The sequence below is a fragment of the Castor canadensis genome, chromosome 14 (assembly GCF_047511655.1).
Source record: "Castor canadensis chromosome 14, mCasCan1.hap1v2, whole genome shotgun sequence".
In the NCBI taxonomy this organism is placed as follows: domain Eukaryota; kingdom Metazoa; phylum Chordata; class Mammalia; order Rodentia; family Castoridae; genus Castor; species Castor canadensis.
In genome coordinates, this window is record NC_133399.1 from 79,698,533 (window position 1) to 79,714,577 (window position 16,045).

At 41.1% G+C, this 16,045-nt stretch overlaps 1 protein-coding gene across 6 annotated transcripts in view; it reads right to left on the reverse strand.

The window, feature by feature from the left end:
• Nucleotides 1–16,045, reverse strand: part of Wwc2 (WW and C2 domain containing 2) — a 192,969-nt gene that overhangs the window by 51,098 nt on the left and 125,826 nt on the right. For 5 of the 6 annotated variants that reach the window (XM_074054894.1, XM_074054892.1, XM_074054896.1 and 2 more), the window contains 5 exons: nt 15,562–15,635; nt 12,001–12,243; nt 5,398–5,487; nt 4,008–4,627; nt 333–462 (listed from right to left, as the gene is read on the reverse strand). In XM_074054894.1, coding sequence (XP_073910995.1) covers nt 333–462; nt 4,008–4,627; nt 5,398–5,487; nt 12,001–12,243; nt 15,562–15,635 — 1,157 coding nt within the window. The remainder of the gene's footprint in view (nt 1–332; nt 463–4,007; nt 4,628–5,397; nt 5,488–12,000; nt 12,244–15,561; nt 15,636–16,045) is intronic. The other variant, XM_074054897.1, reaches the window with a different exon arrangement.

Genomic DNA, 16,045 nt, shown 5'->3' on the forward strand with positions numbered 1-16,045 from the left:
AGCTACATCACATATTCAGAGATATCGAGGCTTTCGGAAATACACACGAGAAGTGTGTACCAAATAGGCACTAATGAATCACTCCAACATGCACTCTAAAATCAAGTTTCTTAAATCTTAATGAGGGTCAGCTATACTAGTCTGCTTATCATTCCCATGGCTGATGGGATGTTTCTGGTATATTGGGACTTTCTAGCACACCATGCTTTTAGTGGCTAAAGTCCTTACTACTCCCAAGGGTGGAATAATGGCATCAGAACGTTTACAAGGATAACACAGAGGCCTGGCTAGAGGCAATACAGAGGAGCTAAGCACTATGGCTGGGTCCTTACTGTTTCATGGAGGCTTCATAGACCCCGCTGTCTCCAGCCACAGACTCATCAGATACAGCTGCCGACACACAAGCAGTTTTTTCCCCAGGCAAGTGGATCACTCTTCTTTTTGGTAATGATTTTTCTACATCTAAGAGGGAAAGAGAGAGAGAGAACAACAATTAGCATTTCTTATAAAGAAAAGTATAAAATACAGACGAAGTTTACACATGAGAAATCCAAAATGCAAGTTTCTTCTGAGTAAAGGATGCTACTACTCACATCAATAGATGTGGACAAGTCAAGACTGTGACATAAAATTGCTGGGACAATAATTATTTCAGTTGTCATTTGGGAAAGAATACTTATTTTTGTCCTGAAATATTTTAAGGGAAGGGATGCACAAATTCTCACTGATCCCTAGCCTCTTTCCTTCATTCATAAACTACTGTACATGTGGGTAAGAAGCTATGTCACCTCCTTAAGTGTTAAGACATACTCTTATTTGGAGGCTTCTAGACAATCAAAGTTTCTATGTCAGTCTTTCCATGTCACAGTTTCCACGACTTTGCTCTATGCTCTTCTCCACAGGTCATATTCTCTGTCTCCTGTGCCACTATTCCAATGGAAATTAAACTGAAAACATCTTTGACTTACAGGAATTCCTCACCAGCTAATACCATAAAAAAACAACAACAACAACAAAAAAGTTTTTGTATTAAGAAATCTTTAGCACCAACTACCACTTAACTTTTATCTCTAACTCATATTCATACGCCAGCATCCTGCAGTGAGCAAGGAGCATTCATTTAAAGCCGTGTTTGGTACTGTAATAAGCTGCAAGCCTGCCGAGCTCCTTTCATCCTCCAGTGAGAGAGCCAGAGGATCAGCATTGGTATGCATTTCAGCCCCCCTCTGAGTCGTGACTTTACATCTTGTTAAGATGTTTAAGTTTTAAGGCTTCAGATTACAGGATTGATTGCTGCATTTCCCCTTTTATTTCTGGCAGTGGGAATGCTTTTTCCTTGATGATGAAGTGCCTTCTCTCCACCCACCCCCCTTTGTGAGGGGTGAAGGTGATGACATGATTTATTGATTACCCCCAGGAATAACCACAGCAGCCTGAAATTGACTTTGACAATGACAGAGACTGCCTGTGAAAAGACTTCATAGTTATTCCGACTTGGTTTCTGTCATCCAGCAGGGATTGGTGTTGAGGAGCAAAATTTATATAAAAAGGACTCAACTTCACCTGTGTAAGACTCTAGAGCATGGAGAGATGACCAGTGAACAGTGTCCCTTACAGAAAGCCACCCACCATCAAGTGAAGGGCTGATGTCCCCTAACTAGACCAAGCATTGGTTACCTACAGAGAAGTAGTCTTTACAGTTAAATACATGCATTCATTTGTTTTCAGATATTAAACTGAATACTATCTGCACTTGGGTATATTTTCTCTTAGGATGACTTTTATATTAATTAATCTATTTATTTATTTATTTTGATGGTGCCAGGAATATAACCCAAGACTTCATACATGCTAGGCAAGCCCTCTACTGCTTAGTTGTACCGCTTAGCTGTATGGCTTAGCTGTACCCTTAACTCTATTGGTAACTCTTTAACATTTTATAACATTTTAAAAGTTACAAATTGTCTCACTGGAAGCTTCTGAAACACCCATCTCTAGCCACAAACTCACTGACAGACACAGCAGCCCACCCAAGTGTGAGGACCAAGGCAGTGGTCAATCAGAGATGTCTGCATGACTGGCACCTGACACCTCAGGATCACTAGGTAGGTAACAACACTTGGGTGGTTTTTTTCACAACCCTTCCCCTTCTTCAGCCTCATATACTGGGCCTTCCATGCTGATGAGATGTTGAAAAGTGGTCACAAGAGACCATTCCAAATATATGAAGGGCAAAGTCAGCTTGGGATGCTCAAGAAATGTAAGCTCCTGCAAGTTTAAAGAAAGATGGTCCAAAGAGCACTCTGCTTTCTTCACCTACTATTCCTTCCTCCTCCCCTCACTTGCAGTGGAAGGATTGGATTAAGCAACATTTGTATTACTCATCAGGATCATTGACACATGATAGTGACAATAACCACGCAAAAGTGCACATGCTACACGCACTAGACAGATGCTTTCCAGGCAGATGGCATCAACTCTCACATGCTCCCAACTTTGCAGGTGAGGAACAAGCCTCAGAAAGGGTAACAAGCTGGCCAAAAAACAGCCAAAGTGACAACCAAAATGTGAGTGTAGGTGTGGCTGGTTCCAGGAACTGCATGCAACTCACCACCCTCCTTCCTGGAGGTAGAGGTGAGGCCTCAGGACAGCTTCCTGTTTAATGGAGCCATATCACTCCTGTGCTCATTTTCTTTATTATTTCAATAATGGGCGCCTCCTCAGGTGGGCATACAAACCACACGAACATCTCATAAGCCTCAGCTATGCCTCAGCACCCTGGCAGGACACAGCATTTTAGTCTTCAGTATTTGAAGTCAAAGAAACAAGTTGGACTCATATATGTCTTTAAAAATCTAAATTGGCCAATAAGTTAAGACTCAGAATTGCTAGTACCCTATATGCAAATAAAAATGTTTTTTGAGCTAGCCACAGTGGCTCATGACTGTAATCCTAGCTACTCAGGAGGCAGAGATCAGGAGGATTGCAGTTCGAAGCCAGCCCAGGCAAATAGTTCGAGAGCCACTATATCTCAAAAAAATAAAATCTCATCACACTACAGGGCTGGTGGAGTTGCTCAAGGTGTAGGCCCTGAGTTCAAGACCAATAACGCAAAAAAAAAAAAAAAAAAAAAGAAAAAAGCTTTTTAAGAAAGCAGGGAGGATTCTACAGAGGCCTGGTCTCTCTGTGGTAGGACACTGACATGGGCAGATTCAAGCAGATCTGAGCAGGACTACCCTGAAGGAACACTGGAGCCTTTTCCTTCTCATTCTGCCTCAAGCTAGCTGTAGAATGTATTATCCTGCCTTGGGCCACCACAGAGCTCATCTACCAGCAACCACATCTCACATATTAATGGCTTCTGTGATGGAGAAGAAAACAATGAAATTCTCCTTGTTTCTGTTTCTTGGAACACATATAGGAGTGAGGACTCCATTTTACCATAACCTCTTCCAGAGGCTGCAACTGCGAATGCAGCCAGAAGATGGCAGGATAGTACCAGACGCTGAACTGTGATTTGTCCAAATTAAGTTCAGGCAGAAGGGGAATCTGGCATGAAACAAAAATTGTATTTATATAGAACTCCCTGAACAATCTAAAATGTTGAACCTTTGTACTAATTAGCTGATATGATAATTGACTTGGTTTTAATCTGTTTCAGGCCAACTTTTAAAAGAAAGCCTCTTCGTTGCCTTGCTATATCAGAATTAGAATGTCCTATGAAGTAGGGACTGTGTTCACAAAGTATGTTCCAGCCAGGTCCCACACAAAAGAGGGCCTCTGGACCACAGAACAGGTACCTAATAATTAAATCTGTTAAATCTGGAGGACAATTTTTACTTGATTAAAAAAAGTCTGGGTGTATGAATAAACATTCCTTCTTAAATAAAGCCCAAATGAACAGCATAAAGAAAGAGAAGGGGACTATACCATTTGTTTATATGGAAAAGTAACCACATTGTTAAGTTAGTCAGAAGGAATACATGAACGCGAAGGTCTCAGCTTACCAACTGTCCCTTCATAGAATGGCTCCCTGGCACATTCGTTAAGGTCTTTATCTTCTAGGAGGGACTGAGAGGCCCCTCCCGAATCTGACTCCAGCAAGATCTGATTCCCATCAAGGCCAATGTCTGCAAAATGGCTATTCAATTCACAGTCTTCGAAGTCAGCAGTGAACTGGTGGAGAGAGGCCTCATGAGAAGACATGGGAAATGTGCCTTCCAAGACCAAAGGAGAGCCAGGAGGGGACAAGGAGGAAAGGGAGGACCTTGAGGATAGGGATGTTACAGACTTGGGGGCTTCGCTCAGAGCGGGTATGTGGCCCGTTGCTGTGGCTGCCATCCCACAGAGTCCACTCTGGCCAGGCTGACTAGGGGACTTGACCACCTCATTTTCATGGATGGTGGTGATAGGTCCAGAAGGAGTATAGCCACTCTTCTCTTGCAGAAGGAAGTCCAATTTATGCTGATAATCCACATCTATCTGATCACCCTGACTGCTGTAATAGAGCTCACTGGAACTGAGGGAGCTGAGTGACCCTCTACTGGAGGTGTTCAGAGAGCCCCGACTGGATGCCAGAGAACCCAGGCTGCTCCCAGACGACATGGACAATGTGCTGGCCGAGAGGCTGAGGGAAGAAAAGCACACGGTAAAATCTCCTGCTATGTGGGAGACCCTCTCATAGCCCCTACTAACTCCTTGAGACCCCAGAAGGGGAGAAGCCAGTGACAGTAGAAATGGACTTTTTGACCACACACAGGAACTTAGTGTGTCACACATATACTCCCATTGTTCACTCAAATGTTTAACTGTGCGCTCCAAAATTTCTTCAAGTAGCAATTCTAGTTTTGTATTTATTTTTAATTTTTTTTTATAAAAGTTTTTTTTAAAAAGAGAAAGAAGGTTCAAAGTATACTGACATAGCTATGTAGAAGCAACTTTGCAATTAAAAAATAATGAAAGAACAACAACAACAAATGGGTTTGATCAATACAAAGTAACTACTTTGCTTTAAAAATCTTATTTTTAGAGGAAAAAAAAGAAGCAAAAGGGTCCTGGGTTCACAGACTTTTCCTCTGCTTTGTGTGCAAGTATAACAGAAAACCCATGTGAAGGTAAGTCGCTTCCACTCTCCTTTTATGCTACTTTCCCGAGTTTTTATTGACAGGTAAAACATATCTGTTTCCTGTAACATATTTCAAATGTATCCCAAATATAACCTTGAGGTTCATAAAAATAAAAACAAAACTATGTGACGTTAAGTGTGACCAAACACTAACTGTAATGGTGTAACTATTTTAAATAGCTGAAAATAAAGTGCAAAATAACCAAAGAGGAACCAAGAATATACATGAATAATAAAGAGAAAATTTCCCCTCATGCATTCAACAGGCTCACCTTTTAAGCTGTGAATGCAAATAAGTAGTTAATTTAGTAGTTTCTTCAAGTTTCTGTAGTAGCTCTTTTCTTCTCTCTTCCAACTTCAATCTGGAAAAAAATACAGAAAATTCAAATGATTATTATGATATGAAAACTAAAGGGAGAAAAATTCTTATTATACACACATTACATATAAAGAGGGGAAAATTCAAACAAACTTAACAGAGAGAAAACAGGACACCAGCAAGGGTTACTGACAGAGTTGCACACAGCAATGATCAATAAAGGAAGATATTTATGGCCAATCTCTGACATTACCAAGAACTTTAAAGAGTTGGCAGTGTACAGGGCTGGGTGCGGTGGCTCCTACCTATAATTCCAGTTGCTTGGGAAGTGGAGATTGGGAAGCTCAAGGTTCCAAACCAGCCAGGACAAAAGTTAACAAGACTTCATCTCAACCAATAAGCTGGGTGTGGTGGCATGGGCCTGTTACTCCAGCTACATGAGAAGTGTAAACAAGAGGCTCAAAGTCCAGACTGGCCTGGGCAAAAATTTGAGGTACTATTTAAAAAATAACGAAAGCAAAAAGAGCTGGGGGCATGGCTCAAGTGGTAGAGTGCCTGCCTAGCAAACTGAATCCCTGAGGTTGGCAGTGCAAAATTTTCTTAAGTGTGTAAATAATATGCCCCCTGAGTTAGGGAAGAGTGTGAGGAGAAAACAATGCAGACACAAAAAGCATAGAATTCTTACGTGGGTCTACAACCTGACTTCACATTACTGCAACATTTGACAGTAATAATAAAGAAGTGCAAAAGGCCATCCCAAATCCTGAACTTAGAGAGGACTGTCCTAAAATAATGCTTGGTGAAAATGTAATACTAATTTTATAAAAATTTCAATCATCAAGCAAGATTAGGGGGCTGGTCGTGCTGGCTCACACCTGTAGTCCTAGCCTTGCAGACAGCACAGATAGGAAGAATGAAGTCCAACTCTGACCCCAGGCAAGTAGCAAGGCCTTATGTGAAAAACAAGTGAAGCAAAAACGTGGCTAGGCGCACGGCTCAAGTGGTAAGAGTGTCTGCCTAGTAAGCATTAGGCCCCGAGTTCCAATCCCAGTGAACCAAAAAGAAGAAGAAAAAACAAAAGAAAAAAGGTTAGTCCACATTGCTGCTATGGACTAATTTGGGCTTGAGTATTTAAGCAAGACAAGACATCAAGTGCCTTTCTTAGCTACATCCCATCTCATCACCTATATCAAATTATCATAAAATTTTTGAGCTTATTCCCAACTAGAGCTTTATGGAATTTTATCTTGAAAAATAACTCATTTAAAAACAAATCAAACATCCCAGGTGCAGCTTAGAACCTGCTCAGTAGTCTGTATCATCCAAGGTCTTTAGACATCATTGAAATAAGCCACACCAATGTGGCAAATGAGTTACAAATGGGGTTCAGAAAGTGTACCCCAGTTCCTCATTTGGATTTGCTTCTTACAAGCTGTGTGTCCTTTGGTAAGTCCCTACATTAAGGGTCTAACCTTCCTCATCTCTACTATGGTGATGACAGTCCTCCTGTGTCTACCTGATAAGGCAGTTAAAGGGATCAAATGGAGTGATGCATGTGGAAGTGCTCTGCGGTGGATAAAAACAAATCGCACTTGCTCAAAGCCTAGCATGCCCTGCAAGATGCTGATAGAAAATTAGTCACTTCGGTTTAGAAAAAAAGAAAATTTCCCTGATTTCCATCTTCTTTGAAATTTCATGTATGTCTTACGCATTGAGGAAATATATTCATATTTTTATAGGCATCTATCCCTTTGATGTGACAAGAAGGTAATTTCATTATATGTTAAAATAAAAAAGTAATTCTTGCCACTTTCTTTAATAATTCAAGGCATGATAAATTCTTCACAAACAGCTTTCATAAGTGCATTTTAAAAGGGCAAGTCTTTATTTTCCTAATCTCTCAAGCATAAACAAAAACTCAGTAAGGTAAAAAATTAACATAAAGAAGATAAACTGAATTAGAAGGTACACAAAGTTCTGGAGAAGCTCTGAGCACTACAAAAAGCCCATGTTTCCAGAAACAAGAGAAGTACTTTTAGGTTTTAAAACTAGATATTGCTTTTCCTAAAATAAAAGCTTTGGTCATGTTTTAAGAAGGCTTTGGTATGACATTAGGATTTAACCCTGAAATGTTTTAGTGTAAATGTAATCCTTGAGTTTTAAATACAAGCTTTTTCTTTCCCAGTCACCAGGATGGCCCATGCCCTACCCTCTGCCATGCTCAGGGGCTGTCTTCCAGCAATTTCAGGCTGACTCTGAACTACTGATGCATGGCTTTTGTGCTCTTGTACATGCTCCCCAAAAGAGAAGGCATGCCTGTTCTTTCTCCCTCTTGCTGGTGTCACAGGAGAAGCATGACACAGGGGAGTCACAGAAACCATGGAATGGGATAGCAGTGTCTGCCCCTGGTATAACCACCAATCCTGGTCCAAGGACAGTCAGATGTCTTCCTGAAATTCTAGGTGACCTTCTTGGAGGACAGGCTCCTCCCTGTCCCCTGACGCTGCTGAACAGCCCTTCCAAGAGGCACATATCTGCCCCTCTGAGCTCTTCTACAGTCCCTGCCTCTAATCTCCTCGGTGAGAAAAGGTCTCTTCATTCTGGGCCCCAAAAGATCCCTCAACCTGGTCCTGCTGCTCCATACCACCCTTCTGGTTGCCCTTGGCCAGGCGTGGGGCTTTCACGCCCTCCTGCCTCTGCCTTGCTTCCTGGTCTCTCCTGAACTCAGAACTTTGCACCTAGGGAAGATTTCATGTAACCCAAAGAAGAAAGCAGTCCTTTTCCATTAAAAAAAAAAAAAAGGGGGTATTCATACACCTACCCACTTGCTTTAAAAAATATTTCAGAAGCACTGACAAAAACAAAACATCCAAATAATTAAGAAAAAATTAATATATCTTGGCAATTACAAGGCAAAAACCCTGTAATTTTTAAGACATTAAGATCTTATCAGCTACAGAAAAGCATGGACTTCAAGGAATGTCAATGGCTATAGCAGAAAATCAAAGATGTGCAGAAAGGCCTGCTGTCACTGGAGGGCAATTTCTCTTTTGTCTTGGCCACCCCTCCCAATGAGCACCTCTGGCTTTTCCAGACATGCTTTGCTACCACTAGGTGGCAACCTCAGTCACTGGTGTGGGGCTCAGTGACACTGTACAGTGGGGGCAGGAACAGAGCTCACACACGATAGCTGAAAAGTCATTTGAGTTTAGCTCCTAGCTGAAAAGTCATTTGAGTTTAGCTCCTTCGGACACCATAATTCAGTAATGACCCAGAAACATGCCTGAGGTCACCTCTGAAATACCAAGGAACCCACAATATAAATGGAAAACAGGAAAATTTGGTACAATGTAGCAAGTAGATTTCTTTGGTAGCTATGTAGATACCAGGAAGAAATTGAGGGATTTGGTGTTGGTGGAGCAGGATGTGTTCTATGATGAAACTGAGTTTTACACACAGAATTCTATTCCCCACAAGTATCCTGGCCACATCTGCTTTAACAAGGAGAAGATACACTGTTGCAAAGGTGTTCTCAGCTGAACAGCAGCCACAGGCAGAATAGAAATCTACACAAATAGTAGGAAGAAAACAATAAAGGGTGAGTAGTATGAGGGAAAGCAAAGTAAGACCACTGCATCAGGACTCACAGCCCTACTGTGTTCTGCTAACCTGGGAAACAAAGGCCCTGGTGCTCGCTGCGGCAGGCAGTTCTGATTCCCTGAGCAGGACTCTGCCGTGAGCAATCAATAGTGTGTTAGGCTGCTTCAGCAAGTAGGAGTCCCTCAACCTTTCGCTAACATAATTACAGCTTTGCCTTTGGCCACAGACACTAGAAAGGAAATTAGTACTCACTTATTGGGGATACCAAATGGTTTGGCTTCTGAGTGACTTAGAAAGTCAACATATTACAAATACAAAATACAGATGTTTCCCTGCAGAAGACACATGGCCGTGTAGGTACAGTAACTTGGGCTTTCCGTATTGCTTATGCCTCATATGACACAAACCCTGTGACTGGCTGTCACTGAATATATCATTAGTTTATGTAAGTATTTTATAGTTCCTATTCCTGGTGAGTCCCTACCTAGTGCTAGAATTTTATTTCTGCTGGAATTTTGATAGTTATTATGTGTGTGCAAATAAAAGTAAAAAAGTCACTTAGGAATAAACTATCCCTAACAAAAAAGACAGGCAAGACACCACACTCACAAATGTTGATTAAAACAAATAAACACATGTGTTTCTCTCTCCCAGCACAAATCTAAAGGCAGCCCATAGGACCATCCCAGATTCACCCACGACATAGCAGAACCACCAAGATGGCCTCAGCACGTGAGACCTGTGGTTACAGTTGGCTCTCCACACCCCTGAGCTCACATTCAAGAATTCAACCAACCACAGGACAAAAATATTTGGAGAAAACAAATTGTGTTTGTACTGATCATGTACAGACTCTTTCCCTTGACATCATTGCCTAAACAATACAGTGTAACAACTATTTATATAGCATTTACACTGTATTAGGTTTCTTTTGGTTTTTGTAGTACTGGAGTTTAAATTCAGGGTCTCCCACTTGCTAGACAGGTGCTCTGCTACTTGCACCCCAACTGCTTTAACACAGAGAAAATACACTGCTTGCAAAGGTATTCTCCTACTTCTAATTTGCTTTAGTTGTTTTTGGATAAGGTCTGTTTTTCTATGGGGCTGGCCTTGGACAGTGATTCTACTATCCATACCTCCCATGTAGCTGGGAGTATAGATGTACACCACCACATCTGGCTTGTTTGTTGAGATGGGGGTCTTGCTAACTTTTTGTCCAGGCTGGAGTCATCCTTTCCATCTCCACCTCCCGAGCAGTGTGTGACACCATGCTCACCCCTTATGTTAGGCATTATAAGGAATCTAGAGACTAAAAGCAAACACTACACAATTTATATAAGAGACTGAGTACCCATGGATTTTGGTATGGGGGAGATGGGTCCTGGAACCATTCGCCCATGGACATCAAGGAATGACTGCATATAACATTCATTAAGTGCTACATAATACATCAAAAATCACTGGTGCTTTATACATGAATCACACACAAATTACTCAAGTCATTAAATTTAGTGAGGACTATTCATGTTTATTCTGGAAATTTAAGTTATACTATTATGGACAAAGGTAACTGAGGAAAAACAATTTCATTCAGTCTTGACTTCTCACCCTTTTTATTCCTATTGGCGTTGTCAGATAGGTCCTTTCTTGGCCAGTCTTGCTCACAGCTACCTGAGGCAGGCCTTACCGTCAGCACAGCTAGACGGAGAAGTTAGAGCAAGAAGGAAAGAGAAAATGGGCCAGTGGTGGGAATTTATAAAGATGGTAGAAGAAAGCGACCTGTATAGGCTTTTCTTCTTGATTCTGCTCCTGCTTCCTAAGCACTGAGGCTGTGGCCACATATCATCTTGATCAACATTTTAACTCACAAAAGTCAACTCTCCCAAAATGATTAAACTCAAAGCAGGCAACTTCACAGGCTAAAAGCTAATCGAGAATATCAGAGATTTTTCCGCTCTCCCCACACTTTTTAAATGTTTTGATACTGTGTAGACATACAACCTTAGAATCTATTGAGGGCTAGGGATTTGAGGCCAAAAAGCCCAAAATAAGACTAAAAATAAGAATAAAAGAGGAGGAGGAGGAGAAGAAGTTGAATTATGGCTGCATGTTTTAAATTTACTTTCAGGACACCTGAAATGGCACCTACTTGAATTCTGCTCTTGTTGTCATGAGGCAGCCTGCTTCTCACTTGCTGGCCTGATGGACGGCCAGAGCAGTGATTCTGAAGGCCTCACAATCTGTCCTGAAACAAGTGTTCACACAGCAGCCAGCAAGGCCTGGACACAGTGCTCTGATGCAGGTGAGTTCAGGTTAAACTGACACACACAGGCTCCTCTACCTAACATTCCAGCTAATCTATTTACACAGCTGGATTTTTTAGATTAAATAATCAACTCACACTTTTCCACAGCAAGGTCATAAAATTGCTAAGAATGTTTTTGTTTACATTTTCATCTGCTTCAGAGGAGAGTTTCAACTGACAGACAAAATCCAAGGAACATTTTGTGACCTGTTAAGATAACAAAGGGAGCAGGCTGTCTTTTCTTTTCCTTATGAAATTAAAAGCAATAAACTTTTGCATTCTTGTAAGCAATAAAACCCAGAATAGGAAGTTTCAGTCACTGTAACAGTCTAATCTTTCTTATCAGAATGCAACAGTTTATAGCTATTGTTATCAGACTCGGTCAATGATGTTCTGCATTCCTGGTTTTATGTCAACATTCCTTAGTCATTCAACATCTGTCACAGGTGTTTTCACATTACCAAAAGACACAGAGGAACTGATACTGTGGGCATTACAGTATGCTTTTTATTTCTACAGAAAGAAAATGCTTTGTGCTGTTTCCCATCTACTAAGTACAGGTGCAATTGGGATTTCCAAGGCCAGGGAAGATGTCACCAGCTAAGACACCAGCACAGGTTTAAGTTGCCCAGCTTCCAGAAGGAAACAAACCTCTCAGCCAGAGCCCGGCTGGGTGCACCCCGCACAGAGAGCAGCTCTTCCTCCAGCCGCTGCCTTTCGGCTTCCAGACGTTCCAATTCATCCTGGGTGCGCTTCTGAGGAGTGATGAACTGCAGCTCTTTCAAAAGTTCTTCCTTTTCATTAATTAGCATCAGCTTCTCCTTCTCAATGTCTAGCGCCCCAGGCCAGGCCTCACTGTCCAGCTTTGACAGTTCAATTTTTAAGTTGGCCATACTAAAAGAGATAGAAGAGGCATGCACAGAGTTGGGACTCCTGAGAAAGGTAAACACAAGCCAGGCTAAGTGTGGGATAGGACTGCTAAGTCCAGATCTTCCTGACTGCAGCTTACCAGTGTGAGCAGGAGCCTGGCACTCCAGCCACAGGCCTGGCCCACACTCAGCTGTCATCTGCTTCATTCCCCCACAGCTCCCTATCTGATAAAGGCCTGAAGGTCAAGTACATCAAAGCTGCAAAAGGAGAGTACTCTGGGGGCCATGGGCAGCCAGCCCTGGCATGTGTGGGGTAATGGGAGAGGTACCTGAAAAGCTTCCATTTGAAAAAAGAAGATGCCTTAAAAGCCATTGTCATAGACTTTGTTCCTTTGGTAAAGATGTTGTCCCCCAGGAAAATGGTAATTCCCAGAGACAAGGTCTTAGCACATCAGGAAAGGAAGAGGGGGAGAAGAGCAGTGGCTTGGTCAGCTCACATTAAAGCAAAGTCACTCAGTCAAGGCTCCACATCACCAAGGAGAAGCGGGCAGGGTCTGGCCTCCTCTTGCCCACGTTCTTCTTAAGCCTCTCATTTGGGAAGTCTCCAGTCCAACAAGGCCCTGATTGGTATGACCATTCATTGAGCACTCATTGTGCATCTTACACGTTAATGTGTCTGAGCTACAGCCCTCTGTTCTCAGCTATTTAGCTATACAGGAGCAGGCACAGTGGCCCTTTGCTAGCACAGGCAACTACAACGACACCACTGGCTGACAAAGGGTGTTGAAGTAAGGGAAAAAAGATGCAGTGGGGGGAGGGAAATAAACCAAAGGCAAATTCACTGACTTCAAATTTTTTTCTGACCTCGAATTTCACTATGTCTAGAGCTCTGTAACAAATGGTTAAGTTAACATAAGTCTCAATTCAATATGAATGTCTTGAGCTACATGAATCAACTTGCTCTGTGGCACCGTGAAAACAATTAGGTCTTTTCACAAGATGAACAGCACATAGTCTTTTGACTAAAACACAAAATCCAGGTAGACTATGAACACAACTGATGTTGACAAAAGGAATCCATGTCCCCTTAAAAATAATGGATGATTACTTTGGATACTGCTACAGCACACACTGAATATTGTAAATAGAAAAGGGGAAATGGATTTATTTTTTTGATGGAAGAAATTGTAAAAGTCAAGAAAAAAGTTAAACAAAAAAACAATCAATAACAAAGATGGAAGTAGATCCACATTCTTGTGCCGTAAGTTTCTTGTTTTAGTTAAAAATAAAATTGCTATCTTAGATCAGCATTGCATATATACTGTATGCCCGATTTTCACCCACTGTTTGCACTTATGGTAGATGTTACATCAGCTACTCTTCAGATTTAACAACAAAGCCATAAACAACTGTCTCTATGCACTGAAAAATTAATCATCAAAATGCTAAATAAGCAAGTTATTATTAGCTTCATTAAGCACATAAAACAAAGGTTGGAGGAGAAAAGGTTTCAAAGAAACACAATCTGCCTCTTTACTTACTCTGAATTGAGGAGGAAAATGCATTTCCAACATATGCATAAACCCTTGAGAGTTACCTCCTTGTCAGCATCACTGGTAACTTTATGACAAAACCCCAAACAGAACAGCAATGCAACCAAAGAGAAAGAACCAATGTCTTAAGTTTTGCTGTGACAGAATTACTCAACTGAGCTGGGAGCAGCATAACACAGGTCAGAAAGGCACCTGTTAATTACTTGTGTGGTTAGGAACCGGGGAATATTATATTTAATTTTAGAATGGGTACTACAAGTCTTGGGAAAGGAATATGGAGAGGACTTCAGGAACACCTAGGAAAAGAAGTGCTACATAAGTCCAAATGGGATTACCTGTGAGCAGTTACAAGAAAGCAAAAGCTTGAGCTGATCCAAAGGAAGCAGGGCCAATAAGAACCCAGGGACATAGGATTGCTTCAAGACTGATTCTGAGTTATCATCATTCACCTTTAGAAAACTAGACAGAGCCAAGGAGTTCTGGCTGCTACAGGGCAGGCATGCTCACAGCAAGAGGATCACAGGCAGCATGTCTGCATAGCTCAGCTATCTTTGGGGCAAACCCAGATCATCCCTTAGTACATACTGAAGGCAAGGCCCTAGTCTGCATCCTGGGAAGGAAAATATAAAAAACTTTCCTACCTTCAAGACATTTAAAATCTACTGGGGAAAATTTAAAGACATTAAAATGGCCAAGTAAACCCTTGTTCAGAGTGACTTAGTGACTTGCTCAAGGGCACATGGTTAATTATTTGTGGACTGAAGCTTATATTTCTTTTCGGTAAACTGAAGAAGTAAGTATTGAGACAAATGTTGTATGTATCTTACTTTGTTAAAGCCAAATAACCTATCTGATGTATGGCAAAGTACTTCATAGGTTTCATCATCCACAGTAACTGTGGATATACTTTCATATCTAATGGTCCTCTTTATGGTGAAAACCATGGCAGTACAGCAGGTTCTCAGCTGAGCTTTTCACGCTCATGGGGAGGAACATGATATGTTCCTTATCTCCTACAGGGTTACAATGCAGTTTTTCCCAGTGTCTCCTCAACAACAGACCAGTAGCATTTCTAAGTTGTTAGAAGGGAGATGATGAAATCAACTGTATCAGTATGACCTTCTCCCTCAAAACAGGTAAGGTATGCTAGCTTATGAAAACAATTTGAATATCTATCTGTTAGATAAGAATGTTAAGGTCTCTTTTGCCTCACCTCATCAGGGTCATGAAAGTTAAAAAAAAAAAAAAACAAGCACAGGGTTAATAAGAGTTTATAAGGTAAAGAAGAGAAATAAGAATATCACTCTTCTTTCTTCCTGAAATAAGTCAACTGAAACAGACACCACAGCACCTTCAAGGACATAACCAGTAAGACTTCCCTGTAAGGGAAAAGAATACGACCAAATGTATTTACCTTAGGACTCCTCAACAGTTATCAAGTCCTGTGCCTGGGCCGTTCCCATCTGAGGAATCAATTTTCCCACTTTTAATTGGAACTAATATGTACAAGCTTGAAGCTTTTATTTTTCCCCAGAAGAGAAAGGGGCAATTTTATTCCCATAATTCTCATTAATCCTCCTTATTCTTCCAATCTGAGGGGAGGGAGAAGGGAAGAGATAGAGAGGAGAAAGGGGAGGCAATCCTTATACGCTAAAAAAACCAAGGGTAACCTTAGTGAAAACATGTGGGGGAATGTCCAGCAGATGTCACCACAGGAGTAAGTTAATTCTGGAAAAGAAAATAAATGTTTGAGCCTACCAACTATGAACAAAACAGCTTCTTCTCCTTACCTTCTTTTGGCTTCTTCATACTGTAGGCTTAGCCTGACCTTTTCAGCTAAATTTGATCTACTTCTTACTCCAATCTAGCAAAAACAAAAGGAAAAAAGTCAATTAACTTTGCTAATGAAGGAAGTAAACTGCTTTTGTTTCTAGAACTGCAAGTAATTAAAAAGCTCAAGAAAATGGTCCTGAAATGGGAAAGCACCAGTTTAAAAGGCACTTACTTTAGAGTCTCAGTAGGGACAAAACATTTCTTTCAATTCCAGCTTGTCTGCTTTTCAGACTTTAACACCACTTTCTCCACAAATTAAATTCAAGACAAAAATGTCAGGTAAATGTGTCTGGTATCTAAGAGCTTATGAAGGGCGTACAGGTCCATAAAATTTATGAACTGGAACTCATTTCTTTGCTTTTATGGGCAAAATTTCCATCATTTAGTTTTCAACTATACAAAATATAAACTAAATAACCTCAAAAATTAATTTTTAAATAG